The following is a 15,499-nucleotide window of genomic DNA, read 5'->3' as shown; positions in this document are numbered from 1 at the left end:
TTGCTTCGAAATGTCAAATGTGGTTTTTGTTTCTTTTAAAGGTCACATTAACAAAATCTAGAATAATTTCAACATAATTCCAATGAACTTTTGGTTCTAAGTCATCTTGAAAAGTAAGTTCACCCCCACAAAAAAAATATTCCATATTAAATGCCAAGTCTGTATATATACATGTATATTTCAAAGAGTGGGTCACTGTACATCAGTATAAAGTAGTCTGCAACGTAATCCCAGGTGGTGACAGTCTCTGCCTCATGAGTATATGGTGGGTAATAGTAAAAGAGTGGTTCTGTGGTTGCCAACCACAGAGCCACTTCTTATTCTTTGTTTGTTTGAATCCCCTTCTCTCCCAGATAGCTTAGAGGTGAGTGTGTGTACCTCTAGGCCACCCTGTCAGCTTCAACAGGACCTTTTAAATACCTTCACACAAAATGTGCCATACATGCCAGAAAGGTGTTCACTCATTGGAGTATAAACAACATAAAGGTCAACAGTTAAAAGGATTTTGAGCCGATAGGTGTAATGGCCTTGGCAAGATCGATGGAGACAGCGATCTGTTAGCATATACACTGCCCAAATAGCTATGTGGAATTCTCTCATGTAGAGATTAAACTCACGTCGTTTGAACTTTGGCCGAGGTCATTATTTACTTTTAATGATGTTTATATACGAATCAAAAAGAAGATAATTGGTTTTGGGTCGTCCTTTCCGGATATCTTGTGGGATTGTGAGTTGGAGAGATGACCATGATGGCGGGGAGGGGGTTGGCATTCTCTCAAGCAGGGATTCAACCATGTCCTTATAAAAGGTCTTTGTCCAAGGTCACCGAGTCCGATCGGTGGAGCATTGGGTGTAGCCGTTTGTGCGGCACCCTGGAAAATAACGTTGTGGGAGTCCAAACCTGAAAATGCTGGAGGCCAAAGCTGAAATTGGAAAAACAATATAGCCCATTTTACTCCAGGAGATCCCAGGATTACCCACCCAAAATATTGTTGCGATCGATTCAGCCGTTTTTGCTGTACCTTCGAACGACGGACGGACGGACATTTGGTGAATTATAGCGAGATATCTCTTTTAAAATATTATTGTAAATCGATGAAACATGTGCTCCCATGAAGCCAAAGTATTGTGTATCATATCTATCTAGTTGTTAATTCATTGAATTGACAAGCACTCGGTATTCATCTGGAAATAGTAAAGAGTGCGGTATGTTATTTCTCTAGTTGGTCACGATCGAACAGCTGACCTCTGCAATGGTGTCGTCGCTGTTGGAGCTTCCTCCCGTAGACTGCCAGCTTGCGTTACCATTGTCAACAAGATTCCCACCAATTTCAGTAGAAAACGTTCTACATGCATTTTCTATTGCTTCAGTCACTATCAGGGCAGCAGTTTCCTCCAGAGTGGCTCCGCATGTCTTCTCATCGTTTTCCTCCTCCGGAGCTGAGCCATCGTTCCTTTTACTCTGAGTTCCATCTTCCTGAAGGAAAATCCACTCTGGCGTAGATGTCTCTGCTTTGTTGACCTTTCCGATGACTTGATTGATTGCTGCACTGAGGACAGATGAGATTATTTCTCTGGCGATTTTCGTCAGGTTGTCCTCTTCTGGGTTGCACTCCTCATTGTCATTCAGATTGGGCAATCCATTTAGCATCACCTCTTGTGTCTTATGGTCAACAGACGTTATCGTTTCATTCCCATAGCTCGACGATCTTGACGAATCGGCTTGGAATCCGTCCGAGCGTGAGTCTTCAGATTCCACACCAGAAGTTTCACGGTTTGTTTCTGAGGAACACGGCACTACAATGTCCTTTTGACTTTCAACTAAGTTGCACAACGAATCACAATCTTCCTCCTGGGCCGGAAGAGCTTGGATGCTCAGCATTCCCAACAAGGGCTCTTCAAGCAAGGCATCAGTCTTCGAAGACTGTCGTTTTCTCTTGATTTTCCGAATTTTTCCTTTATCTCCATCAATTTGTGCAGCTGTCCCCTTCTCTGTATCTCCTGCAGCCTTCAGACACACACTTTTTTGTACATCATTGCTGGAGTCTGACTTTGTGTCTGACTCCACTGCAACAAAGCTCGTTTTAAACTCACCAGTGGCCAGCGATCTTTCGTTTGACAAACACTGCTTTATAACATCCTCTACCTTTACCTTTCCACTTCTCCTCCGCCTCCTCCTTTTCCTCCTTCTCTTGCTTTTATTATTTTTGGTGGTTCCAGTAGCAATGTTAACCTGTTCTTGATGATTTGCAGAAGGTCGACCAAAGTTTATAGGGACCGTATTAACAGGGCTGTTGATTTGCTCATCACTTGGACTTAACGAATCACTCTTAGATGTCCCAGTGCCATTGGAAATAGAACTTACAGCTGTTGTGTCTGTTACAGTGCTGGTGCTACCATTATTTCCAACCTTGTCCATGCTTTCCTGAATACAGAGTCGTCTTGGCTCATTATCCAAACTTGATTTCAGCTTTTCTTTCTGGTCCTTATTTTTCTTTCTTCGCTTCCGCCTCATGCTGCCATTTGGTTTCTTTATCACAGCTTTCTCATCTGTATCATCATATGGCTTGTTTTTTGTTAAATCGGGCACACATGTTGCCGCATTGTTGCCACTTGTGCTCAAGCACGCAGATCCAACTTCAACTTCCACTTCATCAGTGTTGCTCGGCATTACTGATACAGCTTCATTCTCGAGAAAAGACTGTTCTTGCCCACTTTCACATTTTACCGATTCAGCTTCATCCTCAAGAAAAGACTGTTCTTGCCCACTTTCACATTTTACCGATACAGCTTCATCCTCAAGAAAAGACTGTTCTCGCCCACTTTCACATTTTACTGATACAGTTTCATCCTCAAGAAAGGACTGTTCTTGCCCACTTTCACATTTTACTGATACAGCTTCATCCTCGAGAAAAGACTGTTCTTGCCCACTTTCACATTTTACCGATACAGCTTCATCTTCAAGAAAAGTCTGTTCTCGCCCACTTTCACATTTTACCGATATAGCTTCATCCTCAAGAAAAGACTGTTCTCGCCCACTTTCACATTTTGCAGAGATTAGCTCTTTGGCATCGACTTTTTTCAATGATATAACATCCAAGCCCTTGTCCATTACCTCCACCTCTTCATGAATGCCACTCTCATCTCCAATGGACCTTTCCTCATCTCGCCCCATTTTGTTTGGGCCAACAATATCACTGTCACAAATGCTACTATCAACGGCTTGGACATTGCACGAATATCCGTCAGCAGCTCCATCGTTCAACGCTGCAGAATCTCTCGATTCGTTCGGTGAAGACGAGCTTATGTCCTGGTACGACTGCTCGGTTTCGATGTCTGCAATCTCAATGTCCTCTAAAATGTCCCGAAACAGTCCAATAACAGTGTCAATGTCCAAATCATCTTCTAATACACCTCTTTCAGCATGAGAACTGACTGCAGCTGGCACTTCACTCAAGCATGTTCCATTACTGTCTCGCATCGTCTCTTGTTCGACATCCTGAGCAGTGCAGTTCTCGTCTTCCTGGGCAGGTACAACTTGTTGATTTTCTCCAGGTTGATCCTGAACATCCATATTGTGAGTAACAACTGTAAATCCTCTCATCTTGTTGATCTCACTTGAAGTATTAACTCTTATTTCTCTTTCTGAACTGCTCTCTTCTTCTAAATTGGTGTTGAAATTGTACTTAGTCACATTGGCATCTGATGTATTTTCTTGACTCACACTTTGAGGGACCAAAGACTCAGATTCTATACAAATCACTTTATCCCCAAGTGTTTCATCATTCAAACATTCAGCAGCCATTATGCCAATACTACTTCCTTGCAGGTCTGATGGATCATCATTCACATCTATCCTGTTATTTTCATACTTGTTGACCAAACTATCAACCTCTCCATCTGAATAGTCATTCACTTCAGAAATAATTATATTGATGGTTTTGTTCTCCAATCCCACGGGATGTAAATTATCTTTGTCCGTCGCCGCTGTGGTGGGATCAACATTCCGTGAACACACCTCTGTAGCAACTGGCACAGTTGTGCTTGATACAATTTGTTGTTCGTCTTCAACCTCAATCAACACCGGATCATTTTGATTTATGTTACCGCTGTTGTCTTTCACATCAAATGGGACGTTTTGTGGGTCCAAGGAAGGTAGGTTTACAAGATCCACTTTTGGCTTTTGAATTTTTATAGCACCTGTGATCACAGCTTCAGCATCATTCCTCAAAGGTCTTTCATCTTCACCCACATAATTAAAAACATCTTTTTGTCCTTCATTATCTTGCCCCTTCCGACTTTCTTCTGATTTCAATGACATGGCTGAAGAAGCATCAGCACGATGAAGAGCCTCTGTCTGTGATGAATCCCGCTTCATCCCACGAGTTGTAAATATCCGACGGAATATTTCGCAGGGTGAGCTCCTATTACTCATCCTTCGGCTTTTGCGCTTTTTCCTGCATTCCTTTATCGGTTCCATCGCCACTGTATTCTCGGTGGAGATGTGAGCCACAACATCCAAACTTTCAGGACCTCCTTCAGAATGAAGCGGGACAGCGCTGTATTCAGCGGGGCATTTCTTCTTCTTCTTAAATGGCATACATGATCTCTTATTTGCTTTTTCACCTTCTCTGTACTTGTCGGTTTTAGTTTCAATCCTCTTCCTCACTCGACTCCAGTTAAGCAGTAAGCAGCAGCCGCTTTTGGAGTCCGCACTTTGCTTTCTTTCTCCACTACCTTTTTGGGCCATTTCTGGCTCCAGCTGCAATAAAGCCTCTGTGGATTGGCTGTGCACAGTTTTGGACTCAACACTTGCAGTGTCTGCAGAAACCAGAGTTCGATCCGAAGACCTTGGTTCAATGGCAATCAGTTGTTCTTCATCTCTACCTCCTGTCGTGGATGATTGGGAGGTCACCTCATCAGTGGCTTTGCCTTCAGGGTCAGCCATTGCATGTTGTATTGCACTCAAACCACCTGCTCCATCCAAGGATGGTGTTGCATTCTCCTTCAGCTCTACAAAGAAAAAAACAAACAGTTTGTGGTACATCAGTGGGATTAAGAGAAGGTACTAGACTGGATAGAGATCTTAATCCTGAGTAATGATGACAAAAAAAGAAATATTCGTTAATACTGAAAAATGAATAAATAAATGATGATATATTCAAGAAAATGAAGAAGACATTTTGAAGAAACAGTTTGAAAAGAGATTTATCACATATTTTCGAAATATATTTATTAATCTCCAACCCTATTCACCTGTTTGTGTACAAACTGTGCTTGGCATCTTTATTACCTCCATTCAAAGTGCCAAATCAATGTTATTACCTCCTTCGGTGGATGGAGGTTATGTTTTCACCCCTGTCTGTTTGTCTGTTTGTTTGTTTGTTTATGAACAGGATATCTCAAAAAGTTATGGACGGATTCTGACAAAACTTGGTGGACAGGTTGGGTGTGTGTCAAGGACGAATCGATTCAATTTCGGTGAAGATTTGAATCTGAATTCGGATCAGAGAACTTTTAAGTGATTCTTCACCATTGAGTGAAAGAGCTAAAACCGATTTATAGCAGGATATCTCAAAAAGTTGAAGAAGGATTCTGAAGAAAGTTGGTGGGCAGGTTGGGTGTGTGACAAGGCCGAAGTGATTCGATTTTGGTGAAGTTCCGTATTTGGATATCGATATTAGAAAGTGATTCTTCACCATTGAGTGATAAGGCCAAAACTGATATATAGCATGCTATTTCAAAAAAGTTGTGGATGACATGAGTAAACTTGGTGGATGAGTTGGGTAAGTGACAAGAACAAGCCGATTAGATTTTGGTTCAGGTACGGATCTAGATCCGGCCTATCAGTGGAATACAAAACGTAAACTGTTCAGCCTGGCGGTGGTATGTTCCCTACTAAGTGTCATTTTAGTTTTCCTTGTTATGATATGGATCATACATTGCTGTGCAAAGTTTTTGCTAAAATACAATCCAAACAAGACAACCTTAATGACTAACATTTATATAGCACAAGCTTGAGACATACTATTGCAGCGATAAAGCTTCCAACATAAACATGCATTAAGCCTTATAGTTTTCTCATTCAGCGGTTCTTATTCCTTTATCTACCGGTTTAAACATCAGTCATGCTGGGAGAAGATCAATATTGATGACAAAATCCCTCAGGACTACAATGAAGACGTTTTGACACTTTGGTAACATACGTGCGAGTCAGATAGGAGTCTGTTAGTCGTCTACGGCAATCCATCGGCAAGATGGCGACGTCGAACCACGGGCTGATCGATGACTTTTAAGATTGCTGTGGCGTGTCGGGGCTGAGTCTTGATTGGCATACACGGCAACAGATCTTTTCTTTGCATCCATTCATCAGTTACAAGAGCAAAGTGAGTCACCTCTGAACTGGAGACACCTCGATGGATCATGCGGTGCCCTTGCAGCCTGTTGCTGCCCTCCCTCCCCCCCCCCCCCTCCCCCCCAGGATTCGGTGTCACTGACAGTCTTCTTGAGATACCATTTTGGGATGTCTTTACAATATAGCCGCTTTCTCTGGCCACCATCTGTGATAAACTTTTTCTGATCAATTAAACTGGTTTTCCAAATATTTGTGAATGCATACATATGTTGACATGAATTTGAAATAATGGACACAACATGTATATGATTAGAATATTAACCATTCCCATGGATAATATATAAACAAGAGTGAATAAAATGATCCACCTTTGTTCTGCGCTGAACGAGTCCCAGAACTTGCATTGTTCAAAACATTTTCAGGAAACTCTTCATTTCCGCCATGTCTGATATCGGGCAAAGATTCGTCTTTCTGAGAACATGTTGCAACCTGAAATACAATCGCATCGGACATTAGATACAACACAGGCTTTGGAAAATTTCACATGAGATAAAAATGCTTATTTTTACACAAAAGTTGTTTCTGCAATTTGAGTTGCAATTAAAGACAAGCAAATCATGGCATTGTACATCACAGAGCAGCAGAAAAATGGTAAATCCAATTCAATGGCATCGTCATTAGCAATGACAAACTCGGTGGTGTAATGTTTAGAGCGACCACTCTGAATCTGGGAGGTCAGTGGTTCGATTCCGATCCTGTCCGACTCATACCAAAGACTTGCTACGTGCTACTTCTGCGCTTGGCGCTCAGGATTTAGAGGATAGAGTATGGACAAACAACCATCGGTTGTCATCCCTAGTCGGGGGAGGAAAGGTGGCGGAGTTGGGGTAGAGAAAACGAACCACTGACTATGGAGAGAAAAATGACGCAAATAGATGGTGCTTCCAGCACACAGTGTGTTTCAGGAAGTAACACATGGTTGTGGTTTTGGGAAACCGTTAAGAAGTAATGACAACCACCATATACAGTCATGTGAAAAAGTAAGTACATCCCATGTAAAATTTTTAAGTTTTTCAAAATATTTCAACATACAGCTATTTTATCTTTATTTCAACAATATTGACAGATAAAGGTGATATAATATAACAAATATCATGAAACATTTACATTTTGTAGTCCATTGTATAATTTAAATAAATATAAATGCAAATTTCGCATGTGGAAAAAGTAAGTACACCCTTGGCTCTAATAGGTGGTATTGCCCCCTTTGGCAGAAACAACCTCAAGTCGGCGTTTCTTATAACTGTCTACCAGTCTCTGACATCGACTGGGAGAAATTTTTGCCCACTCCTTCACGCAGAATTCTTTCAGCTGTGCGATGTTTGAGGGGTTTCTTGCATGCACAGCTCATTTCAAATACCCCCACAACATCTCGATGGGATTTAGATCCGGGCTTTGACTTGGCCATTCCAGATCCCTCCATTTCTTTCTTTTCAGCCATTTCTTGGTGGATTTACTGGCATGTTTAGGGTCATTGTCATGTTGCATGGTCCACCTTCGGTTGAGCTTCGACTTTCCGACAGATGGCCTCACATTATCCTCAAGCACCCTCTGGTACAATGAAGAATTCATAGTGGATTCTATGATGGTGAGCTGCTCAGGCCCTGATGCAGCAAAGCTGCCCCAAACCATAATATTTCCACCACCATGCTTTCCAGTTGGGATTTGGTTCTTGTGGTCAAATGCTGTCTTTGGTTTTCGCCAAACATGTCTTCTGGTACTGTGGCCAAATAGCTCTACCTTTGACTCATCTGTCCAGAGCACATTGTTCCAGAAGTGCTAGTCTTTGCCGAGGTGTTCATTGGCAAACTTTAGTCTTGCCCTAATGTTCTTTCTGGACAGCAAAGGTTTCCTCCTGGCACACCTCCCATGCAGATCAAATTTGTGCAGCCTCTTTCTAATGGTAGACTCATGCACTTTGACGTCAACAGTGGCAAGAGCTACCTGTAGATCGCGTGATGACATTCTGGGGTTCTTCGAGACTTCTTTCAGCATCTTGCGGTCTGCTCTCGGGCTGAACTTGCTGGGGCGGCCTCGCCTGAACAAGTTGGCAATTGTTTGGAATCTTCTCCACTTGTAGATGATCTTCCGGACAGTCGAATGATTGATTTCAAATTGTTTGGAGATCTTTTTAAATCCCTTCCCAGACTCGTAGGCATCTACAACCTTCTTTCTGAAGGCCTCAGAGAGCTCTTTTGATCTAGGCATTGTGATGCTGCACACTTCAACAACAAAGAGCAAACCAAACTAAATGTCTGAGGTTTAAATAAGACAGGTTCCTCCAAATATGCTCTCTAACGATGTTCTCATCATTTGCACCTGAGCTGGTGCACCTGATTCTAATTTTAGGTATTTGAAGTGGTGATAAATGTAGGGGTGTACTTACTTTTTCCACATGCGAAATTTGCATTTATGTTTATTTAAATTATACAATGGACTACAAAATGTAAATGTTTCATGATATTTGTTGTATTATATCACCTTTATCTGTGAATATTGTTGAAATGAAGATCAAATAGCTGGATGTTGAAATATGTTGAAAAAGTCAAAACTTTACATGGGGTGTACTTACTTTTTCACGTGACTTTAGGTCCTTTGGAATAGTTATTTCATAGCAGAACTTTATCTTCATCCATTCCCCTTATATGGGTTAGTATGGCGTTATGCATTGGAGATGGGAAGCAAGTCCCTCCACTCATAGGGGGAAGGCAGGCAGATGCACAAAGATTGCATCCACATATTGATTCAAAGTCTTTAAGGACAGGAGACAGGCCAAAGGCCTCAAGGGTGCTATGCCAGCAACAACATTTTGTGGACAGGAACTTTTCAAATGCACCAAAGACCATTGGGTTATGCACCAGGTAAAAGTCCCTTGGAGATGGCTTGTGGGGGCAGGGTGACAAACTCCACCCATCATGGCCTGAGGAACTTTGGAGAGGGCTTGTGGGGGCAGGGTGACAAACTCCACCAATCAGGGCCTGAGGAATTTGGAGAGGGCTTTTGGAGGTAGGGTGACAAACTCCACCAATCGGCAGCCCGGAAAACACCCTCAAACAGCCCCCACCCTCGGGAGGGACCTGGACAGAAAGGCCTTGGACTTTGTTCTCTCTGCACTGCCTACATGACTCTCTCTGCTGGCTAGAAAGGCCTTGGACTTTGTTCTCTATGCACTGCCTGCACGACACTCTGCTGGCGAGAAAGGCCTTGGACTTTGTTCTCTCTGCACATGCCTGCATGATGCTCTCTGCTGGCTAGAAAGGCCTTGGACTTTGTTCTCTTTGCACATGCCTGCATGACTCTCTCTGCTGGCTGGAAAGGCCTTGGACTTTATTCTCTCTGCACATGCCTGCATGACTCTCTCGGCTGGCTGGAAAGGCCTTGGACTTTGTTCTCTCTGCACATGCCTGCATGACGCTCTCTGCTGGCTAGAAAGGCCTTTCCCCCGCCCCCCTCCCCACCCCGTGAATGTGTGCTGGGCACCCATGTAGTGTTTTTTTCTTATGATCGTCATAAGGCATATATTAAGCTAATTTTCTGCCTCTTGTCCCTTTTTCTTTCCTATCGCTAAGCTCTACTGTACATACTTGTAAATAAATTAAACTGTTAAACATTTCCTTTCCAATTGTCTGTGAATGTCCTTTCTTTCATTGGTCCGCTATTTGCTCGCACCCGGAGTAGCGATCTGCCGTAAGAAAAATGAGCATCAGCCCGGCGGTTACCAACGGTTGCTCGGTCGTCTAAATTTCCATCTAGGAACAAAAGTGGTACACCGCCGGAATGTATGTTCCCTGATTGGAACCATCACGTGGTACAGGTAAGCAATGTCAGACGATTGAACCCTGCTATTGCGCGATGGACCAATTGGCATTTATAGTTGCTGGTTCGCAACCTGCCGAAGTACAAAGTTATTCGTGCATGGAAGCCTAAGGACTGGTAAGTTCAGGAGGGAATGGAGGCTCACCCCCTCATAGTAGACCTGAACCCCGGGCCGTAACAATATATTGTTGCGGATATGGGATTTGCATCCATCCATATCCGCTTGTAAATATTCCCCTATTTCCTCAATACTTCCCAACTATCCCCAATCCCCCATTCCCTAGTCCCATTTTCTGTAAACAACACTCTGTAGACCCGACCTCCCCATATTTCCCCCATTAAATGTCGTGCCCAGGTTCACCGCATCTCATGTAAGACAACTATAGGACATCTTGCTAGTTATTCTTAGTCTATGTCAGTTAAGGACTCGTTTCCATTAATTCTGACCCTTCGTTGCACCAGAATGTGATTGTATGGCACCGTTAGGAAGTTTAGGACCTCCCAATACTTCCCCGCAGCTCTTCCTCACAGTTCAACAACAACAACAACAACAACGAGCGCAGGAAGTGCGCGTCCTCACTCCGGCTTGGTTGGTAGGGGGTGTTGGGAGGGCACCAGGCCTTCCCAACGAGCCGCCATCAAACATGTGCTCGACGGGGTTACCAAATAGGGGCTCCCTGTCAGCTCCTCGTCAAGGGCGGAGCCCGGTAACCCCCGCACCGAATGGAAGCGGCGGACCGGCCCCAGTGGGGCGGAACCAATCAGCCGAGGGCGTGTCACTCCCGGCTGAGCATGCGCAGTGAGGGGGAGGTGACGTCAGATGCGCGCTGAGCTTGGAAAAAGAAAGACGTCCCCTCCGAGCGCTGTGACACCTCCCCGCATCTTCTGGACCGTGCTTTATCCTGTCCCCGAGCCAAGGTGCACCTTGTGCTATCGACCTACCTGTCCCTTCCTGCCATCAATCCCTGTGTAAGTCTGCCTTGTTCCGTTTGTCTGTGGTCTGTCTGGGATAAGATAAGACGGTAATTAAGTGCCCATCTCTTCTGTGTCTTTACCTCACTGCCTTGTAATCTACCCCTTTTCTCCACCACTGTAATTATACCCTCCTCCGGAGGTCTTGAGAACTGTACCCCTTGCGTCGTTTCCTCTTTCCCAGTCGTCGTGTCCTTTCTATCATTGATTTGGCATAGCGCGATTTGGCCAACGTCTGGGTGAATCGGGTGAGTTGGGGAAGAATCGGGGGAACTGTTCGGTCGCGGTAATACCAACCGCTCGGTAAATAACATCTTTAACCGCGTCCGCAACAATTGGTGTCTGGGAGTGAGATACGGACCCGAAGCGCGCTTAACGCGCTCAAAATTACAAGTCACCGAAATTTGATTTTGTTTTACAAAAAAAACCAGAATTTTGAAAGTCGCGCTATGGGAGATCAAGACGGCTGGGTTCCGGTAGAGGAGTGAGGCAGAGTCGATCCAGGACCAAATTGAGGGACATGAGAGCGAAGCAGTGAGGGCGGCAGGTTCACAAAATGGCGTCCTCGCGCACGAGGTTACGGGCGCGCAAAATGGCGCCTCGCAGATGGCTACGGCGACCGCGCCCGCGACCGTAGCAGCGCCGCTGGTGGATTTGAACCTTTTTTTTAATACAAATGAAGGCCCTTATGGACAAGAATAGTGAGCAAATAAGGGACGAAGCGAGGGCTCAGAGTGAGCGGTTGGGAAACCAAATTGTGGGATTGAGGGCTGATAGTGAGCGATTGGGGGGTGAAATGGGGGCAATGGGGGGCAAAATGGGAGAAATGGGGGGGCAAAATGGGAGAAATGGGGGGTAAAATGGGAGAAATGGGGGAACGGCTAGAAGCTAAATTTGAGGGGTTAGACAACGGGATAAAAGAGGTAAAGAATGGGTTAACGGGGGTAGAAAACAGAATGGCCGCTCAAGAGAATCAAATGGAAGGGATGAAAAAGGGGTTAGAGGGGTTAGAAAACAGTATGGAAGGCAAATTGAGGGACATGAGGGACCAAGCGGAAAGGGAAGTTAAACAAATGGGGCAGCAGATAGAGGGGGTCAGAATGGGGGTAGAAACTAAATTGGATGCTCACAGGGAGGAAATGGAGCAGATGAGGGTGGCATCTGGGCAGGAGATGCAAGTGATGGGAGAGGAGATCAGAAGAGGTGTGAGTGAGGAGGTCGGAGGAGTGCGCGAGGAGGTGAGGCACTGTAAGGAGCGCATGGAGAAGGAGGTGAGAAAGGGGACTGTAAAATTGCAAGGTGGTATAGAGGAGTTGACGCTGGGAGTAGAACAGCTGACAGTGGGACAAAAGGAGTTGGGGGACCAGGTAAAGAAGAACACAGCGGTAATAGAGGGTTTAAAATCAACACAGAAGGAGATGAAAAAGGACGTAGGGGTAATTAAAAAAGAGTGTCAGACGGTACATGAGGACCTGACGAGGAAAATGAACAAGGTGGTAGAGGTGATGGAGGTTAAAGAGCGGGAGGTGCGGGAGCACATAGAAAAAAATAAGGTGGAGTTAGAGGAAGAACTTAAGGGGGCGCACGAGGAGATGAAGGAGGTGAAGCAGAAATTAGAAGAAGTGGAAGAAGGGGTGAGCGAAATTAAGAAGCGACGGAGAGAGGATAAGAAAGAGATAAAAGAGGAAGTAAAAGAATTGGTCCAAAGTCTGTGTTCGGATCGTGATGATGTGCTCATTAACCGGATGAGGGATTCACAGGTGATGGAGGAGAAGCGAAGAGAAAGAGGACCCGGTGTAAGTGGTGACCAATATGGTCGTGCGTGTGATGCGCCAGGTGATTTAATAAGCTTGGGGGTCGAGATGGACCCGGATGTTCGTGAGAGGCCAAGAGTGAGGTGTATGACTGGTCCGGAGTGTATGGAACGAGGGTGCGAGCGAGAGGGTCCGGTGATGGGAGAGGTGCGAGGTGTGAGTGAGCAAGGTTGTGGTGGTATGGAATGGGTTGCGGAGGCGTGACCCATGCATCGACACCAACATGGGTAGTTTTTAGAGGGACAGGGGAGGCACGGGAGCCCCTTGGGGGTAATGTACTGTGGGGGCCCGGCCGGTTCGGCCCCGCGCTGACCCCGCAAGGGGCGACGCACGGGGTCCGGCAGGCGGGCAACGACTCACATACGAGGTGGTCCCACAAGGTCCCACTCACGCCGTATGACGGTGGGTAAGGGTGGCATCCCTGCCACCCTTCCCATGATTTGGGGCAAATGCGCTATAGTTTATGGGGTGTATGGCAGTGAAAACTAGCCCGGGTGGGTTAGGTTATATTGATAGGGACTAGAGGTGACTATGGGTGACAAGATTTAAGTAAGAGACTTGGTACCTGTAGTGGGGCCGTAGTAGCTTAGTGTTTGATAATGACGTGGGAGCGCTGAGTGTAAGGGAAGACGGAGGAGCGCGAGTTTTAGAAGGGAGTAGACAGAGCAGATGATGCAGTGTGAATGGAAGTGCTGGTGAGCAGCTTCAAATGAGGCATTGGTGAGGCAATGCTCCCAGGTGTGTGTGAGTGTACAAGTGATGAATGAGAGAGCATTGCGGATGAGTGTCATGGTGAGTAGTGAGTGTTGTGGATCAGCGCGAATGCGCTTGGGGGAGAGAAGGGTGCAGGCGGCACCAAGTATGACAGCACAGGTGTGCAAGTACAGGTGTGTGGAATATATGGAGCAGAGAATGAGTGGTGTGGAGAGAGTTGGAGTAAGTGGTACGGAGTGGTGTGCGTGGTGCGAAGGTGTGGATGGGGGAAGAGTGGACCCCCATCACGGATACCCGGGGCGGGTAGTGTAAGTGTTAGGTAGAGGGTATAGGTAAATTGTGGTTGGATATTGGCATCTGTGGTGCGGGTGGAAGAATGATGATTGGTGATGGCAGATTTTGATGTTGAGTTGGAGATGGCAGATTTTGATGAGAGTTGGAAATGGCAAATTTGATTGGTTAGGAGGGAGAGAAGACGAATTTGGTTTATGGGAGGAACGGGGAAGACAGTAGGGACGTTGTTGATGTGTAAAGTAGATGTTTATGAGTAGTGTTGTGTTTTGTGGATACAGTAAGGGGTAAGGGAGGGGCAATGTAGGTTACCTGGTGGGGGGGGGGGGGGGCGTACAGTAGGAACGTACCTGTCTCACCTGGTTCCCATGTGCCCCCAGTGTGCATTACCTTGTATTGCGTGCACTTTTGCGCCCTTACCACCTTACTCACTTGTCTTCTTTTGTCTCCCACGTCCGAGGATCTGGCTTTGGGGCAGAGAGAGAGGAGAGAGAGGTGCTGGCTCCGCAGTTGTGGGCCTGTACTTCCGCTGCTTGCTGCCTGGATCGATACACCATATGGACCGCAATTTTTGTGGCCGCCCACAATGGACCGCAGTTCTTTTGCGGTCAAGCACCACCCGTGGATGGACCTCTGGGTCAACGTGGCACCTATGCCATACAGGTGAACCACTTTTAGTTGGCCCCCCTGACGGCCACAATTCAGAAATGGACGCGGTTGGCGCCTTTCTTTATTTCTAAAGAAGCCAGAAGGCCAAGTGCACTTCATGAAGGCAAGACCAGCAGCAGAACATCGGCCGGCTGCGACACCACCGGTGACCATGGACACTTAATTGTGCATTTTTATGAACACTTTATTGGTGCACCGGATGGTGCTGACTGTGCGTAATGGGGTGGTGCTTTTGGTGCTTGGACGGGGTGCTCTGCACATTATTAAAGGCCGTAGGGCCACAGGGCACTCGTGGGTTGGTGTATCGATGCTGGCATGCGTGCTCTCCCTATGCATAACATCTGCATGTGTTCCTCAAAGAACAGGTCCTGGATCGTAGTGTAAATATCAGTGTTGTATAAATAATGCTCCCTACCGGCTGTATGTTTAGTTTGAGGATGCTTTCCGCGATTCGGTTATCCTGTGGGTGTGTTTCTGTTAGGAGAAGGGTGCAACGTCGCAGGGGGACATATTTACTCATTTGTGAACATCTGTAAAACTGTCGCACTCAGGGTTGAGTTAATAGTAGAGGGAACTACATCTGAGTGCCACACTAAAGTAGGTAAAAATTTATCGGGTCGGGACGCCCCGAGGTAGAGAAGGGTGCAGTGTTGCGGATATGGGATTTGCATCCATCCATATCCGCTTGTAAATATTCCCCTATTTCCTCAATACTTCCCAACGATCCCCAATCCCCCATTCCCTTGTCCCATTTTCTGTAAACAACACTCTGTAGACCCGACCTCCCCCTATTTCCCCCATTAAATGT

General features: G+C 45.7%; 1 protein-coding gene across 2 annotated transcripts in view; it reads right to left on the bottom strand.

The window, feature by feature from the left end:
• Nucleotides 1-15,499, bottom strand: part of LOC137411848 (uncharacterized) — a 50,677-nt gene that overhangs the window by 9,766 nt on the left and 25,412 nt on the right. For both annotated transcript variants that reach the window (XM_068097133.2, XM_068097132.2), the window contains exons 3-4: nt 6,724-6,844; nt 1,247-5,013 (exon numbers count right to left, since the gene is read on the bottom strand). In XM_068097133.2, coding sequence (XP_067953234.2) covers nt 1,247-5,013; nt 6,724-6,844 — 3,888 coding nt within the window. The remainder of the gene's footprint in view (nt 1-1,246; nt 5,014-6,723; nt 6,845-15,499) is intronic.

This window comes from Myxine glutinosa, chromosome 11 (genome assembly GCF_964187855.1).
Source record: "Myxine glutinosa chromosome 11, kmMyxGlut1.1, whole genome shotgun sequence".
Classification (NCBI taxonomy): Eukaryota; Metazoa; Chordata; class Myxini; order Myxiniformes; family Myxinidae; genus Myxine; species Myxine glutinosa.
Note: the sequence above shows the minus strand (reverse complement) of the source record. Positions and strands in the feature narration are given on the sequence as shown.